Source organism: Lytechinus variegatus, chromosome 4 (assembly GCF_018143015.1).
Source record: "Lytechinus variegatus isolate NC3 chromosome 4, Lvar_3.0, whole genome shotgun sequence".
Taxonomy (NCBI): Eukaryota; Metazoa; Echinodermata; class Echinoidea; order Temnopleuroida; family Toxopneustidae; genus Lytechinus; species Lytechinus variegatus.
Window position 1 is genome coordinate 61,055,177 of NC_054743.1, and position 15,184 is coordinate 61,070,360.

General features: G+C 35.7%; 1 protein-coding gene across 1 annotated transcript; it reads left to right on the forward strand.

The window, feature by feature from the left end:
• Positions 1-206: 206 nt before the first annotated feature.
• Positions 207-5,243, forward strand: LOC121412780 (L-rhamnose-binding lectin CSL3-like). Its single transcript, XM_041605547.1, has 3 exons — positions 207-298; positions 3,215-4,063; positions 4,835-5,243. The coding sequence occupies exons 1-3, from the start codon at positions 223-225 to the stop codon at positions 4,840-4,842; spliced, it is 933 nt and encodes a 310-aa protein (XP_041461481.1). The 5' UTR covers positions 207-222; the 3' UTR covers positions 4,843-5,243.
• The last annotated feature ends 9,941 nt before the right edge of the window (positions 5,244-15,184 follow it).

Consider the following 15,184-nt stretch of genomic DNA (forward strand, 5'->3'; position numbering starts at 1 on the left):
ATTCAAATTCGTTATGTTGACTTCACATAATAATGCATTAGCAAAAGAAGAGTTAAATATGAACATTAATTATTTAAATAACATGGTCATTCACCTAAATTTAATTTCTCCTGTTTTGATCTGTAAAATATAAATTTATTATCACTTTTTTAAGACTTTAAAAACAAATTTTCAAACAAATCTCCACCTTTTGTTATCTAGAGGAAGAAAGTCACGTCGGAAATGGCTGCAACGGCAAGAAAGGCGATTTTCTGTTGCTTCCTAGTGGCTGCATCGATTGGAGCTTCTCGTGCGATTGGTGAGTAGAATATAGAGTACACGAGATTTGCTCTTCCATAAATTTAGATTACAAGTAACTCCAAGTCGGCAATGGTTAGTGACTAGCCGAATACTGGATTTAGATGTAGACTTTAAAGATTTTAATTCAAAGCATGAAATTTTGAATATCTGTTTCAGTTATGTGACTGCTAACTCCTTGTGCTGCTATTACGCCAAGCTGGTGTGTAACCTATTAACACAGGAACCATTTCACGTGTAAATTAATCAGGCAGATTAGCTGTCCTTTCCTATCTTTTAACCACTTAACTGAAACCATGAAAAGACAGATTTTGATTGTAACTTTCGGTAGCCGATTTTGATTTATTTAAAACCCCCTCCTGCCTGCAATTTAGAATATACTGTTCTGGTTATTATGGATATTATGCACGTCCGCAAAAAACAGGAAACAGATACCCATGGCTGTGTTTCAAATAGAAAATTCTAACGCGAATGGGATCCACTCTATTTGGGAAGCTTTTAATTATCTTCTTTCACTTTAATGCATGTCATAATTTATGCCTATCATACTTTACACAACTCAATGAGTAAAATCATGAGTAGCAAATGACATCAAAAGTCCTTTAAAGAGTCGATATCTGATTTTAAAATGACACTCTCTATCCAGAAGCGGATCTAGAGGGGGGGGGGGGGGGGGGGGGTTGCACCCCCCCAAAAAAAAAATCCGGGGACCATTTTTAAAAATCTCATCTTTTTTTAACTTGTAATTTTATTTTATTCTATATCTATGTATTTATTTCATTTATTATTATTATTACAGCAAAAATAGTGGTGTTTTAGATGCAAGAAAACGCCATTTTCACACACAGATTTTCAAAAATTTTCTCTACTGCGGGAAGGGGAACACCCCCCTCCCGCACCCTCCCCCCTCGCTCCCTCGCATACCACCCCAACCCTCCCTCCTTTATAAAAAGCTGGATCCGCCCCTGCTATCCCCCAAAAATGTTTTATTCCGGTCGTTGACATAGACTTTTGACAGCTCATTCGATCCGGAAAAAAAACTTAATCAAATTCATTTAATATAAATGAATTATGCGAATGCTAGCCAAAATTTTGCTATTTACAGACCTGAGAACGAAACATTTTTTTTAATGACCGCTTGTATTCATGAACAAGATTATTTCACTAAACAGAATTCGTTTTCACTAAACAAATATTTCGAGAGCGAAGCGCGAAATAAATCATTAGTTTGTTGATTAACTGAATGACCTGCAAATGGTTATGCGAGCTGAAATTTCCTAGCTCTCTCAGTATTCGTTATTTAGATAGCCTATCATGCTCATATATTTTTTTTGGGAAATAGTCCTTAAAGGACAAGTCCATTCCAACAAAAAGTTGATTTTCATGCATAAAAAGAGAAAAATCCAACAAGCATAACACTGACAATTCAATCAAAATGTAAAATAAGAAAGTTGTGACATCTTAAAGTTTGGCTTAATTTCACAAAACAGTTATATACACATCGTGGTTGGTATGCAAATGAGGAGACTGATGACATCATCGACTCACTATTTCTTTTGTATTTTATTATATGAAATATGAAATCTTCTAATTTTCTCCTCAATCCTCACTGAACATATGGAATTAGCATTATTTAATACTATATGGTTCAGTCAAGTTGGTCCTTATTGTCAAAGCTGAAAAAAAATGAAATATTGTATAATTCAAAAAAAAAAAAAAGAAATAGTGAGTGATGGCCATCATCAACTGTCTCACATGCATGTGAGAAAACTCCAGAAAATGCCATAACTTTCTTATCTTACATCCGATTTTGATGAAATTTTCAGCGTTATGCTAGATTGATTTTGCCTTATTTATTCAAATCAACATTTTTATGGAGTGAAATTGATCTTCAAGCGTGTTCCGTCATTGGGTCAATAAACCCCAAGATTTCATTCAGCAAATCGTCCTGTATACCCTCTCTTTTCATGTCAATACATCAAAAAAGATTTATCTTGGGCTTTTCATTCCCAATATTTCTTTTTGATAAAGATCCCGTTTTCTTGTCATTATTATCACAAATCTGTTTTACGCTCCGCGCTCGCATTTCATTGAGACATGTGGCAGAGTTGAATCTCATATTCATGATTATAAATGTCCCGTTTTCAGGTCAATGAAAAAATGTAGCTCGAGTTTCGCGCTCGCATTATTCATTTAGTTAGATACGAATATCTTTAAATAGTAGTTAAAATGTCCCTTTTAATGTCAGTATATAAAAGAAAATCAGCTCACTCAAAGTGAACTCCTCGAGATAATTATATTTCCGGAAAGATAGGGGCCTATGATTCAAGCTTACAATTACAAATTTACAAATATGCTAATAAAATGACCCATTTTCGTGTGAATATTTCGGGATATTTTATTCGTATCATGTTAATGAATTTCTAATCTTATCGTACTTTTAAAATCAATCCGAGGTCTGAACAAAATGGAGCAATTTCCTCACCCGAAACCATAGTCAGTCGAGATCATGAAAACTTTGGGTGTAGATCACAAGGGGTCTGTGCCTCCATTCCCGCGGGGATGTAGGCATATCCTCCAATTCTCAGCTAAAATGTAAAGTTCAATAACTTCTTTATTTGTTATCAGATTTTGATGAAATGTTCAGCGTTGAGCTCGGTAAATTTTACTCTATTCGTTTAGATATGATTAATTTTAACTCAGGCTCTCTCTTAAAATAATCAACGAAACGCAGATAGCAACACACGAGATATCCAGTACGCCTTTATATACTACTGGACATCAAATTTAATTTGGATTTGCAGGAGAGAAACAGACAATACTATCAATCACAAATTAATGCTGATCATAAAGTTGACATTATTTGAGGGGTCCCGTGCTCATAATCATGTATATGAATTCTTTCTTTGAAATACAGTGGAAAGGGCATGTGAAGGAAGAACCCTTTCTCTGGAGTGTCCCAACGGATTCCTAATCAGTATCAACCATGCAAATTATGGTCGTACTGCCGGCGCGGGGATCTGCCCTCATAGCCACATCCAGACAACATCATGCTTCGCCGGCAATTCACTCAGTATCGTCAACGCCAACTGTGATGGAAGATCATCATGCAGTGTCTCAGCTAACAATGGCGTATTCGGCGACCCCTGTGTTGGTACCTACAAGTACCTCGAGGTAGACTACTCCTGCCAGCCTGATCCCGACTGTACAAGAGAACGCAGATGTGAAGGAGGTTCCATCAACCTGCACTGCCCTGCAGAAACCCCGGCTATTCACATCTGCAGTGCCCTGTACGGCCGACAACTTCCCGGATCAGCTGTATGCCCCCACCCTCGTATCCAAACCACCAACTGCGCCGCTTCCAGCTCCTTGTCTAAAGTCCGATCGTTCTGTCAGGGCCGATCTTCCTGTTCCGTCGCTGCTTCTAACAATGTCTTTGGTGACCCTTGCGGCGGAACCTACAAGTACCTGGAAATTGACTACGTATGCGCACGACGTGGTCGAAGTTGTGAAGGAGGTACCCTAACCCTCAGCTGTTCATCTGGACAGACCATCTTAGTCTTGGATGCGTTCTACGGACGCATGGCAGGTCCAGAAATCTGTCCTCATTCCCAGGTGTCCAATCGAAACTGTCGAGCGGCGAGCAGCATCAGCATCGTCGAAACCGCATGCAATGGCCAAACATCATGCTCCGTGGGTGCAAGGAACAGCGTCTTCGGAGATCCTTGCGTGGGGACTTACAAGTATCTCGAAGTTCTCTACCAATGTAAGCATTATTGCCTGCCCACTTAGAAAATAAAAGTTCGATACAATCATGTTGGCCGTATGGAGATTGAAAATGAATTATAGTGAAGTAAAAATGCAGTGTCTACATGGTAAAGGGGTAATAAATATCGAGACTGACTACGAAGGCAAACAATCTGAACTGCTTTATTCTTAAAAAAAAAACAAGTTGCATGGACAAAAATTTCCTTTTCATTGACTTGACTCACAATTATTATGCATGACTTATGGCCAGTATTCCAGAAAGGGTGGAGCCAGAGAGAGAGAGAGAGAGAGAGAGAGGGGGGGGGGGCAAAGGGTGACCATGTGTTTTTTCAAGTGGTGAAAAGAAAAAAATAGAAAAAAGAAGAAAGAGAATGAGGAAAGACGAAGATAACAAAGATAGGCTCGTGCAACTCTCATGTTGTCTTTTTCAATCAAGAAAAAAAAAACACGCCATTCTCATGTTATATCTTACCCAAGCCCATCAAAATACCCCGGCGCTGTCAGTATAATTCGATTGAGGTATAATTCAATATATATGTGTGTGTATGTGAGGGTGTGTGTGTGTGTGTGAGGGTGTGTGTGAGGGTGTACTTGCGGGTGTCGGGGTATGTGCATGTGTAAAAAGAAATCATACCGTAGATTAAGACTCGAATGCATTGAATATCATTTCCAAAATAATATTCTGTAAAATTACGGAATAAGTGTAATTCTATCAAATATTCATACCTAATATGTATTTCTAACGCTTAATTCATCTCTCTTTTGGCAGGTGCCTGAATATCTTGATATCACGACGCGATGGCTAGACTCACAAACTACTCTTCTGGAGAGAAAACTTCCTGTCTTTTATTCGACTAATATCTTGCTTCTGGTGTACGGTTAATATCGAGTTTTCGCAGAATACTTTCAAGAACATAGAAAATGTATTGAAAATGCCGGTCAAATGACAATGAACAACTGAGTGGTCTTTGTCGAAAATTGGTGAACGGAAACAGCGTTTCGTCCCAAATTTCAGAGCTGTTTTTTTTGCAACTGTAACCAGAATGCAGGAAAATGTAATGAAATTCCCAATTAAAAATGATAAAGGACAACTGGACGGTCTTTCGGAGCTGATAGTCCAGTAGACGGTCTCATAGTCCATGTACAAGACCTGGAAAAGTTGTTAAGTACAAGGTTTTTTTTGTTGACTCGTGTTCTAGATGGGTATTGAAGTAAATTCAGCTTGGTTGCCACCTTGGCAACCTTGAGCATTTTTTTAATTAGCCTAATTAGCATAATCATCTAATTAGCATATTACGATATGTAATATGCGACTTCTCTTAAACCAGAAAGATTAAAAGCATAAATAATGTCATTTTACTAAGAGGTCCTGTGACGAGGAATCGATTTATAGCAATAATTCAAATATTTTAGTCATGCAATTATCGTAATCAGCCTCATTAGCATAATAAGCTAATTAGCATAAGTGTAATATATACGTATTTGTGGATGTCTATCAAAAAATTCACAATATGTAAAAAAACGCAACCTTTTTATGGTTTTCTATAGCGAGGAATTCATTTTTCGATTTTAATCAATGTAATCACTGCAATTAGCATAATGCACTAATTAACATATATGTGTGTAATATATAGGATAGCTGTATTTTTCATGTTTTCAGGCACACTCGATATAAACTAACATAGAAAAAATGAAAATCCATAATTTATTGTTCGAAATAGACATGAAATGAATATTACTCCTAAAATTTGCTTTTCCCAATTGATCGTGGGCCCGGCAGCCGCTGAGCAGGGCCAGATCGACGAGGCTCTATCCCTTTAATCGTTGAACGTCAAACAGGGTAGCAGCAACTCCCATCTTTTAACGTCTTTTGGTCTGACGCGGCCGGGGTTTGAACCCCCGACCTCCCGGTTGTGAGACGGACGCTCAACTGAGCCAACACACTGGTCATAGGAATATATACTTGATATATATTGCACATAGATGTTAATTAGTGCATTGGGCCAGTAATTCTAATTAAGTCATTGACATTGGCTAAAATGGAAAATTACTGTCATTAATGAATTCATCAACATAGAAAACATTAGAAGAGCTGTATCATATTGTGTTTTCAGGCCGATGTAGACAGTACTTTGACACAGAAATCTTTTTATTACAAATATATATTAATTAGCGAATTATGCTAATTAAGCTTATTATAACAATAACATTGTTTAAAGGAAAAAGATAATGTCACAAAAGAATTCCTCATCATCGAAAAACTATAGGATAGCTGTATGCCTGTATTATTTATTTTTTCGGGAATTCTCACTCAGTATAAAATGACAAAGGAATATATATATTGCACATATATGATAATTAGCGCATTATGCTAATTATACTAATTACGACAATTACATTGGTAAAAAGGGGAAAAATAATGTCAGAAATCAATTCCTCGTCATAGAAGACCATGGGATAGCTGTATTATTCATGTATTTGGGCATTTTCGATATAAAATAACAAATGAATATATGTATTGCACATGTTAATTAGCGCATTATGCTAATTATACTAATTACGACAATTACATTGCCAAAAAGGGGAAAAAATAATGTCAAAAATTAATTCCTCGTCATAGAAAACCATGGGATAGCTGTTTTATTCATGTATTTGGCATTTTCGATATAAAATGACAAAGGAATGTATATATTGCACATATTTGGTAATTAGCGCATTATGCTAATTATGCTAATTACGACAATTACATTGGTAAGAAGGGAAAAATAATGTCATAAATGAATTCCTCGCCATAATAGAAAACAAGCATAGGGTAGCTGTATTAATCATGTTTACGGACATTCTCGATATGAAATGACAAAGAAATACATATTTCTATATGTATTACACATACCGATGTATATGTGTTAATTGTTAATTAGCGCATTATACTAATTATGTTAATTACAGCAATTACATTGGTTAAAATTGAAAAATAATGTCATAAATGAATTCCTCGCTATAGAAAACCCGTAAAAAGATGCATTATCTACATATTGGGATTTTTTTGATAGACATCCACAAATACGTATATATTACACTTATGCTAATTAGCTTATTATGCTAATGAGGCTGATTACGATAATTGCATGACTAAAATATTTGAATTATTGCTATAAATCGATTCCTCGTCACAGGACCTCTTAGTAAAATGACATTATTTATGCTTTTAATCTTTCTGGTTTAAGAGAAGTCGCATATTACATATCGTAATATGCTAATTAGATGATTATGCTAATTAGGCTAATTAAAAAAATGCTCAAGGTTGCCAAGGTGGCAACCAAGCTGAATTTACTTCAATACCCATCTAGAACGCAAATCAACAAAAAAAACCTTGTACTTAACAACTTTTCCAGGTATGAAAAATATCTACTGGACTATGACGAGAAATTGCAAGTATGTCGTTTGCCCATATAGTCCAGGACGAAACTGCTGATCTGATTGACCAAATTTCGACAAAGACTTCTTTGTTGCCCTTTGTCATGAAGGGAAATTGACAATAGACTTTTGGGTTCTTAAAAATGTTCTACGTACTGGTGGGAGATGGACAATTTTTTACCAACACATTTAATTAATGTGCATTATGATCATTTAGACATGGTTTGTGTCATGTAGTTGTCATTATCTGTCGTGATGCATGTAGCTCGAGAATTGATTATTGCTTGGCGTAACCGACTTCATTCATTTTTAATCATTACTTTTTAGAGGTTAATAAATCAAATTAGCGTAATTAAGCGAATAATTAGATAATTTCTAATTTGGGTTTCTTATCAACTTTATTTTTACTGAGGCAATTTCTTATAAGGAGGTTTCATGGTAAGCGGTATCTTAATATGATATTATGATACCGCTATGATAAAATAATAATACCGCATTATGATAAAATAATAATAATTAATTCTAAGCACCTTTTCAAATGTTAGAAAGCGTATTGATAGTGCTTAAATTCCAAACCATTCATAGCTATTAAAACGTCTATCCTAAAAGGATTAGTACAACATGATACATGTTTGTCTAAAACCTACGAACTTTTTTTATTTCTCTGCTCTTATAACATAAAATTACAAAATTAAACTTCTGGGTAATGGAAATAAAATTATTATCAAGAATGTTCGTTCTACGTATTATATGTCTGCTTTTCTTTTTTAAGAAGACTTTGTTTGGAAAAAGGGAGATGGGGTGATGTGGTTATAAGTCATGGCCTTACGCAAAGGGGGGGGGGGCGTTGCCTCCTACGAAATTTTGAAACCTACATTTTGTACTAAAATGTTCATAAAACTCCCCAAAATCCATCGAAAAAAAAATTGTCAAAGCGGACCCATAAGAAGGTTGGTCTCTTTGCTCTGTTTGCTCACTTGCCCTTTTTTTCGATTTTTTTGCGCGTCTTGCCCCCAGGAAAAATATTCTGCGTACGGCCATGGATGAGGAAGAGAAGACTAGAAGAAAGAAAGAGTTCGCGCGTGTGAAAGTTTACAGGAACCTACCTCTATAAGCCTGCTCTAGGAACAATATCTTACATTACACCTCAACTTAGGACGTCCTATGTCCAGATTACCATAGCCATTAGTTCCTTATTTCATCTTAAAAGATGAAATCTTAGATAGTTTCGTATAGTTAACTGTTTTTTGTTAAGTTCTGGTTCGGCCGATAAGAGTTAAGTGTGTGTGACGTCTCTGTGACGTCATATAGGGCCTACAGTAGCTCCTCATGTTCCAAGTAATATAAATTCCATGAATCTTACTATTTTTAATGGAACATGACAAATAAGGTATAGGGTTTGGAAATTATGAGTGTGATATATCCTCCTCAGAGCAAATATCAACACACGCAAACACACTCACGCACATCCACACACATATGAAGAGCTCAATTGCAAAAGGGGTTAGATCAATTTTTCATCGAATTTGATTTTTTTTAAAAGATTTTTAGTAGCTCTATTAGATGACTACTAAGAAAAGTTGAAATTGCGATTAAAACGTGAACAAAGAAAAATCTCTTTTCTTCAAGAGGGGTAAGGTCCATTTTAGTTTGTTTGCAAAAGAGCCTAGATCCAAAAAATGTATTAACTTTTGGAAAAATATTTTTTTAATGTGAAGACACTCAATGTAGATTTCCTTTTCGGGGTATCATGACAACACGTGAAAACACGATCTTTAAACCTCGTTGGACCATGCAACCCATGCTGATCCGATTTGGGTACCCGAGTGCAAAAAGCTAGATAGAGTCAATGCCCTCCTGACCACACCCACCAATTGCACCAACGCGCATTTCCTTACTAAGTGCATGGAGCTACTATACGGAAAACCTTTTTGGCGAGGCAGATTCAGCTGGCTTCCGTACTAAGACGGAATATCGGCAGTCGTGTTTAGATGAGAAGCCCTGTTCGTGTTCAGTCCATTTGGAGGAGGGTCCATGGGAACATGTCATCGTTCATGAATAAATTCAGTGTGGTTGTCATGGGTTGGTCACTTTGTTGGGTTCGTTAGAGCTCACTTTGTATTAAACCGCGGAATTTCGTTTCAATGTATTTATTTATTTATTCATTCACTGTTTTTCTCTATTTGAGACTGCAGGGTATGCGTGTTCAGTTATGCAAAACTGCTTTCCGAAGGCGCCCTACGGTTAAACAAAAAACTCAACATAATAGCATGCAATGTAACATAAAATAAAGTAGAAACAGAATACATTATACACATACAGAATGAAATCAACAATTGTCATAGAATCATTACATTTGCAACAAGTTATTCAGTGTAATTACATGTACGTCAGTTCAGATTTTATGATTTACAGAGTTCGTTGAATGCATGGAGGGACGTGCATTTTTGTATATCACAAGGGAGAGAATTAAATACGGCGGCAGCAACATATTCAAAAGATTTTCTTTTATCATCCGTCGTTGGGAGGGTATTTGAAGGGGACATTCAGAATATCAGAATATCGTGTTTTATAAGTTACATTACTTTTGCAGATAAGTGGTCACAGAAAGGCTGGTGCTAAATAGATTTCTATTTTGAAAGAAAGAACACAAATTGATGTTTGATACGTTCCTCCACTGTTTGCCATTTGAATGTAGACAACAATTAATTTTGGAGAGTAAGATGGTCCTTATTCAAAATTATTCGGGCATACTTATTGTGCAGTTTTTGTATCGTATTTGTGTTGGTTTTTGCACAGCTTCCCCAAGATGTACAACAATAATCAATGTAAGGTAAAATCATGGCAAAATATAAATTCTTAAGAATCCTACGCGGAAGGAATTGTCTGATTCTCTTTATGCAACATATCATACGAGATATTTTAACATTGATACTATCCACTACAAAAAAGTAAGTCACCCTTAAAGCTTGTGTATAGTTTTGGTAAATCCACCAAAATGCACCTATCACTATTCCAATTCATTGCTAGCTAATATGAATGGATATGCCCTATAACAGTTATGATGTGGAGGATATGAAATGAAAATGTGTTTTACAGGATAAATTTTGCGATTTTACATGGAAATTTAACTTCATCGGGTCACCCGATCAAATTAAAATATCTGTGTGTTTTTGTCTTTCAATTAAATCCTATTCCAAATCATGGAATGGGCTGAAACTTTCAAGATATGTTCTTTGTCTGTAACTTTTGGATATCTAATCACTAAATTTATAAGATAAGTGCTTGAATGCCCATTTTTTTATTTAAAATAAGCATCGCCGAGAGAGGGCGCTATATATCCAAGATCTGAATATTTAAAATTTTCTCAGAGAAGTGCAGTTGGAAAAATATCTAACGGTCTCTACGCTTCAGTAAGACTGTCATATTAGATGATATTCGATTATCAATCACATTATTGACCCTTTACCAAAGCTATACACAGGCTTTAAACAAACATCAATAATTTCCGAACCAATGCGAGTTTTTAATATATTTTTACATGAGCGTGTAGGTAATTTTATTTACCTACCCTCTGAGGAAATGCTATGGACATATTTTACGTCATGCTTCAGTGAGCACCGTCAGAAGGCAAAAATGTCACTTTTCAAAAGTCACAAGCCAAATATCATGACTTTGATTCCATTTTATTGGAACTAATTTCACATTCTCATCATGAAAAATAGTCAGAAGGCTTGCAAAAAATACTTTCTAAAAGACGATACAACTTTTTTTGCCAAATTTCACGGTTGAATAAGCACAAGTTCAAATTGGCAATAATTTTAATTTTGACACATTTCTATCAATAAAAATTATAGAATATGATGACAGTTATTTTTGGGAAGAGTATCTTCAACAATATTCATCGTTTCACGGTTCAATGAACATTTATTGAAAACAAAAAATACGATTTTCAAATATCATAGGCAAGTATTTTTTTATTTTGGTAACTTAAAATGATTTTTCTCAACTTTTTCTTTATGTTCATGACCATTTAACATGATTCAATGATTCAAAGGCGTTTAAATAAACATCCACGCTTGAATGAACATGTGGAATGTGATTAGCTCTTTTTTACGTTATTGGAAAAAAAATGAAATTTGTAACTATGGATATCTGTCACAAACCTCCTTGCATATTCCACTTGATTTGATTTTTATGAAAATCCTAATGTTTAATGCATCAGTGAGCGCACAATATTCGAAAATTATGCAAATGAGAAGAAAGTTCAAGGCCTTGGCCCCACTCTGTACCGTATCAAATTGTTATTTTGGTATGCGCCCCTGGTATGCGCGCCTTTTAGATAGTGTTACTCTAAAGCCATATGCCAAGTTTCATGAAGTAACTGTTAGTAGAAGTAACAAAAACCGCTCATGAAACAAACTCTCATTTCATATTTGTTAAAATTTTGACTTCCTCTCTCATAGACTTGTGTACATTATAGGTCCATATGTTTAAGAACAAGTAACCCCTTATTCAATATGGTGGAACATTTTTTCAAGGCTGTCTTTAGCAATGTCATTTGACAGATATGTTTATCAACCTATGGGCAAAATCTGTGCAAAAATGAAATCGACATGTTGATTTATGGATGAATGAGCACGAATCAAAGTGGGAAAATTGGTATTTCAATGTCACAGACTCATATTAAAGGGTAATAAAGTGAATATTGGGGGCATATTTGGTTTAAAATGTGACTTTAATTGCTGTTGTTTTTATCATCCATCATTTCTACAACCACACACTTTCCCAACTTTAAACATTTTCATGTTGAGCGAGCACATTCGAAACCTTTGAATGAATGAATACTCTTTATACTGCATAAATTTATTCTTTTCCTAACAATTTCTCATGATCAGTTTAATTTACAGATAAATCAGTAGTGGATGCAGAATTTTGATATGGGGGAGGGGCCTATAATCGGGGGAGCCACCAACATTTTCCAAATTTAATATGATCTAACAAGTTGTAAAGATACTATTACAAACCCCTATGATGATACATCACAATACGGGGGCCGCGGAAAGGTTTTGAAAGTGGGGGGGGGGGGGGGGACTGAGCCAAAAGTGGAACGGGGGGCTAACCATGCAAAACAATCATAATTATATGTCATGTTTACATTTTTTTACATGCTTTTGGAAAAGAGTGGGGCTGAAGCCCCCCCCCCCACACTTCCGCGACCCCTGCAATACATTGTGCTCACTCAACCATGAACATACGATATCAAAATTGTGTGGAGTGGCTAAATGATGGATAGTAAAACAGCATAACACCATAAAATTCACCTAAAATTAACTTTTGCCCAACTTTTGTATTTGCACAATCTGAGAAACGACTCTTGTGACTTTTAAAAATGGTCAATCGATCAATCTAATTTTTACCAAGGGGTTGCCTGAGTGTAGAAAACCAGCTAAGAAATATCATATCTCAAAATAATTCCGTTCAAAAGTTACAACAATTTGATTTAGGGGGACTTACTTTTTTGTTGTGTATAGATACATGTTATCCTCACGTCCTGCCGGCGTCAAGTGTTACATCCAAGTATTTGATCATATTTACATTTTCTCTATGGGATCATTTCTATATTTTACCATTAAAGCTTCATCTTTAAATATTTCCTATGACGTAGACACATGATTTTTGTGTTTTGGGGATGCAAATACATACCGTTAAGGTTGAACCAGTTACAGAGATCATCAAAATCACTTTGCAGATTTTTTTTACCTCCTTAAGTAATACATTATGACAGAACAGAGCAGTATCATCTGCATGAGACCAATTTTGGAATTAACATTCAAATTCAAGTTACACATATCATTGATAAAAATGCAAAATAACAATGGACCCAGTATGCATCCCTGTTGGATACATTATACATTTTTTTTTCACTTTCGCTGATACAATTATTTACAACGACAAACTGTCTCCTGTCTGTTAAATATGCTTTCATCAATCATATTCGTTACCCTTAATTCCATAATACGTCAGTTTTCCAAAAATGAAATTGTGTGGTATAACATTAAACGCTTTACGTAAATCGACGAAAATACCACCGATCATTCGCCACTGATCCATTTTACTAAACAAATAGTCTCTATAATTTCAGTTAGACAAGTAGTAGTAGAATGCAAAGGTCTATAACCTGACTGGGAATTGGTTTGCAGTTTGTTTTCATTCAAGTATTCATAAAGTTGATTGTGGATTGCTTTTTCTAATATTTTAGATAAAGCAGGTAGAACAGATGTCGGTCTAAAATTATTTACATCATATGATCTTCCTTCATGTATTGGAGTAATTCTTGCCGTCTTTAAATATCTTGGAATAGTACTATGTTCGAAATGTCATATTGTATAAATATAACTATGTTGTATTAAAAAAAGAAGCATGTATGCCATCTTCTCCAACAGCCTTTGAACAATCAATGTTTGTAAACTACTTAATGCATCAACTGACAGGACTGGTGTATTATATGTACTTGCTAACATCTCACTGCATTTCATTTTAGAGTCAACATTTCCTTTTACTTCAACTTCATTATTCCAAAAGGGTAGCTATTCCCCGGAGGGCCATGCACTTACATTGACGAGTGGATACCATGCGCGACCAAAAAAAAACACGTAAAAAGGATGTCTTTTTCACGATAGGGCACGTTACGTACGTAACGTGATAAGGGTGTCAAAAACACAAAAATAATGAAAAAAGGGTATCTATTTCGCTAGGAAAATTACGTGTTTAGGGTCTTATTTGCGGGGATGATAAAACAAAATTAAAATGTTTTATAAAGGATGTCATTTTTGCCCCAACACTTCGTGTTTAGAGTCCGATTTGCGCGAGGTGTAGAAGTGGGGTCGTACTAAACCAAAGAATAAGGTAATAAGGTAAAGAATAAGGTAATGTTTGTAAGTCGCCCTGCGTGGCTGACATGGTTTTTGGGAGCAAACATTGCTCTCTGAGCTGTGTATAATTTCTACTGTTTGCATATATTGTTTCTCATTAATAATTGTACCAGATAGGTTTGTTATTTGCAAGGATACTTGTAGCCAAATTTGCAACTGTATCTTGCTTGTATTGATGAGATATTACTGGATGTTCTTGTACATGGTTTTGATTTGAGCTTGTAAATCCGTAAGCCATTTTGTACATGTGTGTTATATATCCAGCTATCACCATTCAAGGTCGCTCAACTTGAACAGACAGTTTCTATCTATTGAATGCCTGCATTAGAAGCACAATGGAGCCATTGACACTGTGCCTATTCACTCTCACTGTGTTAGCTTTTCAAGTGTCAACTGCAAGTCTACCTTGTGAAATTGAATACAATACAGGACACCCAGCTAAGGAGATTCACTGTAAGTACTCAAAACTTCGAGTTTCTTATTACTACAATTCGTCTGCGACATTTCAGCTCAAGATACTTCAGTCTGGCGATGTTAGTCCTAATCCAGGTCCAACTAGTGAATACATCACCAGATGTCGTAGTGTTCCTATTCAGCGGAACTCCGACGGAACTAGAGAGCGTATTAAGTACGACAGGTCGATTTTGCTTCGAAGCAATCCTGCATGGGCCCATTTGAATCCAATGACTTATAATTATGACTTGTCAAGGATTGTAAATAAAACTTCAAAGAACAGAGGAAAGGTTCATCCCGACGTATGGAGGAAC

What these genes read in the sequence shown, in the direction of transcription:
- LOC121412780 (XM_041605547.1), top strand. Translation starts at nt 223, where the DNA reads ATGGCTGCAACGGCAAGAAAGGCGATTTTCTGTTGCTTCCTAGTGGCT. An exon ending in TGGAGCTTCTCGTGCGATTG is followed by an intron (nt 299 to 3,214) that starts GTGAGTAGAATA and finishes TTTGAAATACAG; the next exon opens with TGGAAAGGGCATGTGAAGGA.